Source organism: Dendrobates tinctorius, unplaced genomic scaffold (genome assembly GCF_039654945.1).
Source record: "Dendrobates tinctorius isolate UK_male_01 unplaced genomic scaffold, ASM3965494v1 ptg000114l, whole genome shotgun sequence".
NCBI lineage: Eukaryota > Metazoa > Chordata > Amphibia > Anura > Dendrobatidae > Dendrobates > Dendrobates tinctorius.
Window position 1 is genome coordinate 11,895,001 of NW_027361782.1, and position 12,442 is coordinate 11,907,442.

The following is a 12,442-nucleotide window of genomic DNA, read 5'->3' on the forward strand; positions in this document are numbered from 1 at the left end:
CTGTTTCACACATTCGTTTTTCCCCCATCAGTCAAAATCTGCAGTTTTGCAAAAAAAAACGGATCCGCCATTTTTCTTTGCGGATCCGTTTTTTTTCCCCATTGACTTGTATTAACAGCGGATCTTGACGGTCATCCGTTCAATCCATTTTTTTACGGATCCGCCAAGATTTTGCCGTCCGCTTAGCGGACAGGACAGACAATGAAACGTTTTTTCCCCGGCCGGATACGCAGTTTGTATTGCGCATGCCCTGCAGAAATGGTTGTCAGGAATTTAACCCTAAACTCAGTTCTGGTGTCTGAAAAATCTGTCTCGCTTTGTCGCGCTCTCGCTCGGTGTCGCGCTCTCGCTCGGTGTCGCGCTCTCGCTCGGTGTCGCGCTCTCGCTCGGTGTCGCGCTCTCGCTCGGTGTCGCGCTCTCGCTCGGTGTCGCGCTCTCGCTCGCCCGGAACGGATCCGTTATCCGCCATTTTAACAGATTTTAACTGACAGAAAAAACTGATGTGTGAAACAGGCCTAATCACTGAACAATACAGAAAATACTACCTGTCCCAGAATGCACTGCAGCAGTGGTAACTGCCACCAGCATGTCATAGCAGATTAACCCCTTTGATTGGGTTTCGGTAGAGATGTTTGGCTTTTTGTTCCCTTTCGATGTTTAGGTCGATGACCTTGAAACGAGGCAGAGGATGATGATCCAGGAGGCATTCGCTGGTGACGATGTCGTCAATGATTTCTTAAAGGAGAAGCGCAAAACAGAAGAAGCCTCGGTGCCCAAAGACATCAGCCTGGTGCTTCCGGGCTGGGGGGAGTGGTGCGGGGCCAACATTGAGGTCAACCCACATAAACGACGCAGGTGAGTGCCCACCGTTTTAGTTAATATCTGCAAACTTACATAAGTTTATAGCTAAAAATGCAGCAAAAATGCAACATGTGAGCGAGCTCTTATTGAATTCCAGTATAAGCATTTGTCTCAACCCCCCCCCACCCCCATTCTTTGCGGTTTAATTTTATAAGTGTTAACTTACCAAATTTAACCATGAATTCCACACACTATAGATGTACTCAAACGGCATACACATGCCTTCTTCAGGGAAACCAGCTGTAAGCAAAAAAGCTGATGTATAACGAACACATGAAAAAATAAAAAATAAGATTCTTCTTCCCGGGAGGATGTTGGCTTGATTTGAGAGAAGTAAACTAGTAGCGTAACCCCTCGTGTCCTTCACAACCCTGCGAAAAAATACCCCCTCTCCTATACCCGGGGGATGGACGTCGCCGTCCTCTGCCTCTTTTCCTGCTGTGACTTTTCGTTCCTGTTCTTACCCCATGAAGAAAATTATTGTACCGAAAAGCCAATTCTTTTTTAATAACCAAAATTTTTACAGGTTTTTTTTTTTTTTTTTTTTCAACCTACATTTATTTTTTTCTTAATGTGCATTTAAAAGCAAGCGCTTGTCTCTGCGGGAGCACATTAATATGAACACTGCTTGTTCTTGGAAGCACTTTGGGGACCAGGAAAGCTGCTAACGCTTGTGTTTTGCTTTGAAAATAACTTTGAGTGTAAATTAGAGAGGGTCCCCTGTGCGAATCGGCGTCTCCGTGCTCCAGTTAGCATGCAGCAGCCGCTGCCGCTCGCTTAGGGATTGCTTATGCTGCTGCCTCCAGGGACGAGCTGTAATATTTTTTAGTAATTAATTAAATAGAGGTGAGTTCATGGTAATGAGGAACAAAAATGCAAAACCGCTTATCTCGACTTAACCCGTCGCTTCCTCAGGAGATCTCTGAAGATTTTGCTGCAATGCGGACTATCACAGCCGAAAAACATAATTCGGTGACTCGCCGGATCTCTCGGCACATTGGGAGATTCAAGGCTCAAGATTTGGTAAAATGACAGTGCATTTCTCTGCACCCGATAAAGACTTTGTTTTAATCCTGTTGATCTTTTGTCTTCAGGTTTACTATAAAAGCGCCTCCTGCGCCTCCACGTAAGGACCAGCACCTCCCTAACGTCATCATAAATGAGAAGAGGAACATAAAGGCTGCGGCCCATCAGGTGGGTGTGGATGGGCAATGGAGGTCCAATGGGGAGAGTCGGGTGGGGTGGACCACAGCGAAGTGGTCCACCGGGAATTAGTCACCTGTTATAGCAGTGCTAATTTAAACTTCTTTATGCCATGTTTTACTCCAGTCCAAAGCTTCAGTCACAAACACATTTTTCTCTTTTTTAATACCATGCCTTCTCTGCTGTGTTCACACTTTCATCCATTCCCAAGGTAGCATAGTAATATAGTTATTAAGGTTGAAGGAAGACTTTAAGCCATCTAGTTCAACCCATATCCTATCCTAACTTGCCCTAACATGTTGATCCAGAGGAAGGCAAAAAAATCCCCATGTGGCAAACAGTAAGCTTCACATTGGGGAAAAAAATTCCTTCCTGACTCCACAATCAGACTAGCTCCCTGGATCAATGCAATATTAAGTAAATTAGTGTATATACCCTGTAATATTATACTTTTCAAGAAAGGCATCCAGTCCCTTCTTAAATTTTAGTAGGGAATCACACATTACAACATCATATGGCAGAGAGTTCCATAGTCTCACTGCTCTTACAGTAAAGAATCCGCGTCTGTGAGTATGCTTAAACCTTCTTTCCTCCAGACGTAGAGGATGCCCCCTTGTCCCGTCACAGGTCTAAGAGTAAAAAGATCATTAGAAAGGTCTTTGTACTGTGCCCGCATATATTTATACATTGTAATAAGATCACCCCTAAGCCTTCCATTTTCCAAACTAAATAACCCCAAGTGTAATAACCTGTCTTGGTATTGCAGACCCCCTAGTTCCCTAATAACCTTGGTCGCTCTTCTCTGCACCCGCTCCAGTTCAGCTATGTCTTTCTTATACACCGGAGACCAGAACTGTACGCCGTATTCTAAGTGTGGTCGCACTAGTGACTTATATAGAGGTAAAATTATGTTCTCCTCATGAGCATCTATGCCTCTTTTAATGCATCCCATTATTTTATTTGCCTTTGCAGCAGCTGCCTGACACTGACCACTAAATGTGAGTTTGTCGTCCACCCATACACCCAGGTCTTTTTCAGTGACAGTTTTGCCTAGTGTTTTACAATTAAGCACATAATTATACATCTTGTTTCTTCTACCCAAGTGCATGACTTTACATTTATCCCCATTAAAGCTCATTTGCCATTTATCAGCCCAAGCTTCTAGTTTACATAAATCCTCCTGTAATATAAAATTGTCCTCCTCTGTATTGATTACCCTGCAGAGTTTAGTGTCATCTGCAAATATTGAAATTCTACTCTGTGCCCCCTACAAGGTCATTAATAAATGTTAAAAAGAAGCGAGCCCAATGCTGACCCCTGACCCCAGTCTGAGTGTGCTCCATTAATAACATCCTTTGTTTCTTATCCCTGAGCCAGCTCTTAACCCACTTAGACATATTTTCCTCTATCCCCATTGTTCTCATTTCATGTATCAACCTTTCGTATGGCACCGTATCAAAAGCTTTTGAAAAGTCCATGTACACCACGTCCACTGCATTCCCTTGGTCCAGTCCGGAACTTACCTCTTCATAAAAGCTTATCAGATTAGTCTGACAGGAACGGTCCCTCGTAAACCCATGTTGATATTGGGTCATGAGGTTATTCTTTAGGTGCATGTGTCCTATCATGCAGAAACTGTAGATAACCTCGGCGGTGGTCTTGCTGCCCTCCTCCCTCACAACAAGTTAATATTGTTTATGGTGCAGATATCAGTCCACGAACAGTATCTGTTCTCATGCCCTGTAACTTCATTTGCCTCTTTTGAAAGAGCTTTCTGCCAGCATTATTGGTACAAGAACTTCCCTCCCATCACTTACTAATATTCATTGTACTTGCTGACAAGCAAGGAGTATGTGTAGAGGATTGATCGCTCATCAGCTAACAGAAATGATCCCTCAAACTTCGGCTTATTAGTAACACTGTAATTTCTCCAGTGGATACAATGAGAAACCTGTAGAAGAGAGGAGACAAGTAGGGCAGACCGGCGAACACATAGAGCAACCCGCGGTCTCTGGGTAATGGGTTACAACAATCCCTGGTGTCTCTACATGTGACACTCCCTGACCGCTGAGTTCGGCACTCTACATAGTCTCTCCCTAGAGAACTATAGGATTCCCTAGGGTCTAAAAAGCCACCAGACCGACTGCCTGTAGGGTTACGGTAAAAGTAGGGCAGCTGGTCATTTCCATTTATTTCAGTATGGTATTAACAATTGGTAGCAAATGAGCAGCTGCAGAATTGTGCACGCAGATCTGGTTGTGAGTGGAGTAGAAATGACAAAAGCAATAATCTGCTGAGGTTCATTTTGATATAAATCGATGTCTGCAAAGGAAATTCGCTGATCCAGCAGAGGACCCACTGGATAATAGATGATCCAGCAGGGGGCAGCACCAAGAAGCGATGTCCTGCAGACTAAAGAAGTTAGCAGAACTGTGAATGCAGCTCTTGATGTGAATGCTGAAGACACAGTATTTGCAAGTTTCTAATGCATGCTACCACTTTTTTTCCAGGTTAACGAGCTCCCCTTCCCCTTTAATAGTCAGCAGCACTTTGAGAGCAGCATCCGGGCCCCAGTGGGCAACACATGGAATACAGAGACGGCCGTCCAAAAGCTGACAGCCCCTCGAGTGATCACCAAGCGAGGACACATCATCGAACCCATCACCGAAGACATCTTTCAGAAGTACAGCGCCACCAAGAAATCCACCAGAGAAAGTGAGACATCGAAGGAGAAACTGAACAAAACAAAGAACAAAAAGAGAAACAAAACACAAGAGAAAAAGATCCTGATCGTGTGACGACCTACACCAGTGATAATGGTCAGAGACTGATGATTCTGTATGTGACTGATCTGACCGCGCTGCTCCACAATGTGTGTGGGAAAGTGCGGAAGTAGCAATCGCCTTGTGTTCCTATGTAGGGGAGAGAGTTGGCTGTACACACCGAATCTCACAGCTGGCAGAGCAACAACTCCATGAGGGACCCCAATACGCAGGAGGTCCCTGTGCTCACCGTAATTCTGCAGCTTCAACCCAGCGTTGAGTTATTTAAGCGATTAAGGGAGAGTGTAAAATATTTCCTCTATAAAATGATGATAAAACCCCTTGTGTGACGACTGTTTCCTGCAGTCAATTCTGCTGATACAGCAACAGATTCTGTTCTCCGGTCATTAGAAGGATCACACGATCTCAGGGGGTTCTGCTGTCTAGATCTCCAGTGATCAACTCTGAGCAGTAGGAAAATCTGGAAACAAGGGATCCATTCCTTGCAGCGCCACCACTGGAAATGTAATGTACTACTGATTACACTGAATCCAGATAATGCATGAATGTGTAAGGTCCTTCACCAGCAGAAGAGTGAGTGCAGCTCTGGATAATACAAGATGTAGTTCAGGATCAGTAATGTATGTACACAGTGACTATACTACGCCAGCATAAGAGTGAGTGTAGCTCTGGAGTATAATACAGGATGTAACTCAGGATCAATAATGTAATGTATACAGTTGTGCTCAAAAGTTTACATACCCCGGCAGAGTTTTTGCTTTCTTGGCCCTTTTTCAGAGAATATGAAAACACCCAAACTTTTTCTCCACTCATGTTTAGTGGGGGGGGTGAAGCCATTTATTGTCAAACTACTGTGTTTTCTCCTTCCCCCATGATGGCACCATGGAGAGAGGGGATCTGCCCCATGGGGACAGGAAACCTACCACTAAAAAGGCGGTACCTCTCCCACATCAGTTGGTTTCCTGTCCCCATAGGGAACCTACAGACTTACCAGAGTCGGGGCCGACCAGTCTGGAGGATGGCAGCGGGAGCACCCTGCCCCAGCTGGGGCGGTTACCCGAGGCGCCACCGCTGGGGTCAGCGGGCCTCCAGGGTGTGCGGGGGGAGAGGCGGCAGCAGGAAGATCCGGCCTCCCCTCAAGGCTTGGCGTCCTCCATGATCGGAGCAGGTACCGGGAGTGCGTCAGCGGGCGCAGGTATTTCCCACGCGCCAACAGCCGAGGAAGACACTGCCGGCCGCGGTGCATCTCTGGGAGCCGGTGGTGGTGCGCACGCGCGGAGCGTGTGACGTCACACAAGGGCCGGCAGGCCTGGGGGAGGCGCCGCGGCCCGGGAGCGTCGGGCGCATGCGGGGGGAGCGGCGACGCGCCGGATGTCGCAGCCCGCGCAATGACGGGAGGGGTGGAGAGTGCGGCGTCACCAGCTGGCCAGGTGCAAAAAAAAAAAAAGGGAAATTTTGGTTTTTGAACTCATCCCTCAGTTAAAAGCGCACAGGGGGCACAGCGCGGCCGGTCACCTGGCGCCATGGGTGAACCAGAAGAGCAGCAACTGTTGAAGGCATCCTCAGACACAGGACTTCAGCAGCAGCCACGGAAGTCACCGTAGCAGCACTGTAAGAAGGACACCAAGGAGCAGCCGCAGCGACAAGGCAGCAGCAGCCGTTCGGAGTCCCGACGCAGCAAGGAGTCCGGAGGGGTAGGAGTCCCAAAGGACAAGCCGCGTGCAGATCTGCGGGCCATGTCTGATTCGGTATCCTTCGGTCTGGCGGGTAAGTGGACTACGTGAACGTATATGCCGTAATTAGGGCCTGTCTTCCTTCTCTTATAGGGGAAGAAGTGCACTCAGAAATCTAACCACAAGATTTGCCCACTTAGTAAGGAGGAGCTCCCTACGGCATGGGGAAAAAGGCTCTGACAGTCCTGCATTGAGCATACAATATGCAAGGAAGCCCCAGGGTTCGCTTCTGACCTTAGAGCCCTAATTGCCCATCATGTAGAGAACACCGTCAAAACTCTGCGGGGAAAAAAGCATAAGAAGCCCAAAAGAAAGGAACCCGAGTCAAACCCTAGTGAAAGGGAAAGTTGTTCTTCGTCATCAGACACAGCCCGTCATCCGGCTCCTCGTCCCCTGAGGATGAAGGTCGCAACTGCTTCCCCATAGCTTTTACTAAATTATCAGTTTCTTCTATCAGAACCACTATGGGGCTTGTAGACACTAGGCCGAAGAGAACCATCCAGGATGCCATGTTTAGTGGGCTGGAGCAGAAGAAGAGGTCTTTTCCCATGAACGATAAAATCTAGTCGCTCATTCAGAGGGATTGGAAAAGGCCAGAGAAAAAAGGCCTCCTAGCACCAAAAGGAAATACCTATTTGAAGAGCCAAGCTGCTCGTTTTGGGACAAGGCACCGAAAGTGAATGTAGCAATAGCGAAAGCTTCGAAAAAATTTGCCTTGCCGTTCAAGGACATGGGGACACTGAAAGACCCTATGGATAAGAAAGCTGACACATTCCTGAAAGGAGCCTGGGAAGCAGCCGGAGGTGGACTAAAACCCGCTATAGCTGCCATTTGACAGCCAGAGCCCTGATGGTATGGCTGGACGACCAACTAAGGAATAAAACGACAAGGGGAGCAATCCTGGACACCGTCCTGTTAGAGGGGAGCAGCGGCATTTCTAGCAGACACATCCGCGGATTCAATCAGATTGACAGCTAGAGCAGCTTCATTCTCGAATTCAGCACGAAGAGCCCTATGGCTCAAGTGCTGGACGGGAGACCTGCAAACAAAAACAAAGTTGTGCTCCATCCAATGTGAAGGGGAATTCCTTTTCGGACCTACACTGGACGATATAATCGAGAAAGCGGGGGATGAAAAGAAGTCTTTCCCTAACCCATCCAATTTCCCCTTCAAACGCTTTCGGAGCAGGTAATTTATCCAGAGGAAGCCGCCTAAAAACTCCCAGGACAAGAGGAAAGATAGAAGAGGCAAAGGGAAGGGGTTCATGTTCGGGTACCCGGCTGACAAGAAGCTACCCCAATGAAGGCGTCTCCCAGGGGAGATTGAGCCTCTTCTCCCGGCCTGGGAAAAAATATCAGACAGTTCCTGGATCCTAAGCATTACAGAAACAGGCCTCAAGTTAAAATTCCACACCTTACCCAAACCCTCTTTCATAGTGACCCCACAGAGGCAGTCGAGAGAAGAGCAAGTTGCAGTACAACAGGAGATTCAGACCCTGGTGGAGAAAGCAGTGTTACAGGAAGTTCCCCCACCAAGAAAAAGAAGGCTTCTATTCCCCTATCTTCTTGCGGAAGAAACCAGATGGGACGTTCAGGACGATAGTGAACCTGAAAAGGTTAAACAAATGCTTAGTGATTCCTCCATTCAAGATGGAGACAATAAAATCCACGGTAAAGATATTGTTTCCAGCTTGTTACATGGCAGTACTTGACCTAAAAGACGCGTACTATCACGTCCCTATACACACGGACTACCGCCGGTTTCTCAGAATAGCAGTCACAATAGGGGGAGAAATAAAGCATTACCAATTCAAAGCCCTCCCATTTGGCCTGGCCATCGCCCCAAGAGTATTCACGAAAATCATATCGGAGGTTATGGCACATTTGAGAGAACAGAACGCCCTAATAGTTCCATACTTGGACGACTTCCTAATAGTAGGCAACTCCCTGGGCCATTGCAGAGACCAGTTGAACCAGACTATGGAATCTTTGTCCAAGCTAGGTTGGCTGCTGAACCTACCAAATTCTTGGCTAATTCCAAGCCAGGTGCAGGAATATTTGGGCATAACCATAGATTCCATCAGGCAGGAGTGCCGCCTCCCCGAAGGGAAACTGCTACACACAGAGCAGCTAGCAACAGGAGCAATGACATGGACACTAATGACACTCAGGAAGGCCATGTCCTTGCTCAGCTCAATGACAGCCTGCCTATCTGCGGTCCAGTGGGCCCAAGCTCATACAAGAGATCTCCAGTGGGAGATACTAGAGGCAGAAATTTCTCTTCACGGGAACTTAGAAGGGCAGTTAAACATTTCACCCATAACAGCTCGTTCTCTACAGTGGTGGACGGAACCATCCAACCTAGCGAGGGGGGGTTCCTTGGGTGATACCGGTCTCGCAGATCCTTACTACAGACGCAAGCCCCAGGGGGTGGCCCACTGGGACAACCACGTAGCACAAGGGATCTGGACAGAGGGCGAAAAGGCAGCCTCCTCGAATATGAAGGAGCTACTAGCGGTGAAGCACGCCCTCATATATTTTCTAAACTCCCTCAGGGCCCCCCACGTAAGAGTGTTCTCGGACAACAGCATGGCTTACTTAAATCATCAGGGGGGCACAAGATCCCGTACTCTTATGGACGTGACGAAGTCAATTTTCCACTTGGCAGAAGGGAACCTAGGCTCACTAACGGCATTACACATAAAAGGGACAGACAACATGATGGCGGACTTTTTAAGTCGCACACAGCTGAGACGGGGCGAATGGGAACTGAACCAGAAAGTTTTCAATCAGATCATGCAGCTATGGGGAAAACCCAGCATAGACCTATTCGCCAACAAAACGAATCGGAAGGTGAAACCATTCTGCTCCATAGACCCATCCAGGGACCCGTTAGCCCTGGACGCCCTTATGATCCCCTGGCACTTTCCCCTTGCATATGCGTTCCCACCAATAGCCTTGATTCCGTCAGTTCTGAGGAAGATCTGGGAGGACAAAGCGAGGGTAATACTAATAGCCCCCTTCTGGCCGAGAAGGACGTGGTTCTTGTGGCTGAGGAGAATGTCCATCTCCGATCCTTGGGTCCTGCCGGATATCCCGAACTTACTCTCCCAGGGCCCAGTACTGCACCCTCAGGTGGAGAATCTACACATGACGGCCTGGAATTTGAAAGGGCTCTATTAACAGAGGCTTCTCCCAAAATTTAGTATCCACGCTACTGCAAAGCAGGAAGCCGATAACCACTAAACAGTACGGGAGGGTCTGGAGAAAGTGCCTTTCAGTATCAAAGGCTAGTCCAAAGGGGAAGGTACCCATATCAAATATCTTAGAGTTCCTACAAGGGTTTAGAGCAAGGCCTAGCTACCAGCACACTAAAGATTCAAGTGGCAGCCTTGGGGGCCCTATACAACTGTGACTTGGCAGGGAATCGTTGGGTGTCCAGGTTCATTAAGGCAGCCGGTAGACCCCTAAACACCCCTCCCTGGGATCTAAACTTAGTAATCTCAGCCCTGACCAAGCCTCCCTTTGAGCCTTTGTAGAAAGCGCCACTGAAGTTAATATCTCTCAAGACCTCCCTCTTGGTAGCCCTCACATCAGCCCGTAGAATTAACGACATCCAGGCCCTGTCTGCCTTTCCTCCGTTCAGATTCTGGACGACAGAGTGGTTCTTAGAACAGACGCAGCCTATCTGCCGAAGGTAGTGTCCCAATTCCACAGAACCCAGGAAATCTCTCTCCCTTCATTTTGCCCCAACCCCAAAAACAAGGGAGAAGAAACCTTGCACACATTAGATGTCAGGAGATGCCTAGTGGAATACTTAGTGGCAACCAGGGAGTGTAGGAAGGATAGGGCTCTTTTTGTCTGCTTCAAGGGGCCAAAGAATGTGCGGAAGGCATCAAAGAGCATGCTGGCGAGGTGGATAAGGGACGCCATCACCTTGTCATACTCGTCAGAAGGCGAGGACATCCCAGGAAGAATAACGGCCCATTCCACAAGAGCAGTGTCAACTTCCTGGGCAGAGAGAGCGGGCGCCTCCATTGAGCAGATATGTAGAGCCGCTACTTGGTCCTCTCCTTTAACTTTCTTTAACCACTATCGGCTGGACCTAGCCACCTCCTCAGATCTAACCTTTGGTAGAAGGGTGCTGGAGGCAGTGGTCCCCCCCTAATAGTCTCTGCAATTCTCTCCGTGGTGCCGTCATGGGGGAAGGAGAAAATCGTAGTTACTTACGGATAACAGTATTTCTCCGATCCCATGACGGCACCCGTATATTCCAAAAGTCACGTGGTGTCTCCTCTACGCAGTTTAATAATTATAGAAATTCCTTTTTCTTAAAGTGTTGTTAGTATTAGGCTGAAGTTCCATTAATGCTATGTAAAACAACTGATACGGGAGAGAGGTACCGCCTTTTTATCGGTAGGTTTCCTGTCCCGATGGGATCGGAGAAATAACGTTATCGGTAAGTAACTACGATTTTCTTTAAATCATGACAACCCAAAACATCCAAATGACCCTGATCAAAAGTTCATATACCCTGGTGATTTTGGCCTGACAACATGCACAGAAGTTGTCACAAATGGGTTTGAATGGCTACTACAGGTAACAGCCTCACCTGTGACCTGTTAGCTTTTATTCACACACACACACACACACTGATTACAAGCAGAGTGAGTTTCTGGGACAGACTTTTGCATCTTTCATCGAGCAACTGACGTTTCTGGATTGTGAGTCACGGTGAAGGCAAAAGAATTGTCAATGGATCTATGGGAAAAGGTAGTTGAACTGTATAAAACAGGAAAGGGATACAAAAAGATATCCAAGGAATCAGGGCTGTGGAGTCCGTAAGCCAAACTGCCGACTCCCTCATACATGGCTCATGTTTAAGTGATAAATTTACTGTAGTAAAATGGTAACATCAGGCTTTTAACCTCTTAATAACAGCTAATACGTCTCTTTACTGACCTGAGATATAAGAGTATAGCATCCCCATACAGGTGACAATCGAGCAGCTGTCTGCTGTACACTCAAGCTGACAACTTGCTGCATCAGCCAAGATCAGTGTTTGCACCTTCCCAAATCTGTTTAATCCCTTAGATGCTGTTAACAATAGTGACTACATCATATAAACTGTGTTCCAAATTATTATGCAAAAAGAGTTTAGGAGTGATAAGGTTAGAATTTTTTTTTTGTCATTTAAACTCATTGATGGTGATGTGTGTCAGGGCTCTTTATATCACTGAAAGCAATTGCAGATACCTGTGCAAATTAGTTTGGCAGGTGTGTCCAAATAAAGGCAAGACTACTTAAGAAGGCTGTTCCACATTATTAAGCAGTCTACGTTTTTTGCCAAAATGGGAAAGAAAAAGGATGTGTCGGCTGCTGAGAAGCAACAAATTGTGGAGTATTTAGGTCAAGGCATGACTACAATCAACATTGCCAAGACACTTCATTGTGATCATAGCACAATCAAAAAGTATGTAGCTGATTCCCAGCACACACGTGTGCGTGCTAAGGAAAAATTGAGGACTCTTTCCAACAGGCAATTGCATCAGGTTAAAAGAGCAGCTGCAAAAATGCCTTGTCATAGCAGCAGACAAGTTTTTGAAGCTGCTGGTGCCTCCAACGTCCCCCGAACAACAAGATGCTGGGTCCTTCAGAGGTTTGCAGCTGTTCGTAAGCCATCCTGTCGACCACCTCTATCCACTGCACATAAGCAGAAACTGCTCCAGTGGGCGAAACGATACATGAAGACTGACTTCCAAACTGTTTTGTTCACCGATGAGGGCCGTGCAATGCTCGATGGTCCAGATGGATGGAGTGGAGGATGGCTGGTTGATGGACACCCCATGAAAACACGGCTATG

At 47.3% G+C, this 12,442-nt stretch overlaps 1 protein-coding gene across 1 annotated transcript in view; it reads left to right on the forward strand.

The window, feature by feature from the left end:
- The window catches only part of UTP14A (UTP14A small subunit processome component), a 23,032-nt gene extending 17,868 nt beyond the window's left edge, over positions 1-5,164 (forward strand). The window contains exons 13-15 of the mRNA XM_073589867.1: positions 662-855; positions 1,956-2,055; positions 4,575-5,164. Of these exons, the coding sequence (XP_073445968.1) occupies positions 662-855; positions 1,956-2,055; positions 4,575-4,862 (582 nt within the window). The 3' untranslated portion in view covers positions 4,863-5,164. The remainder of the gene's footprint in view (positions 1-661; positions 856-1,955; positions 2,056-4,574) is intronic.
- Positions 5,165-12,442: the final 7,278 nt, after the last annotated feature.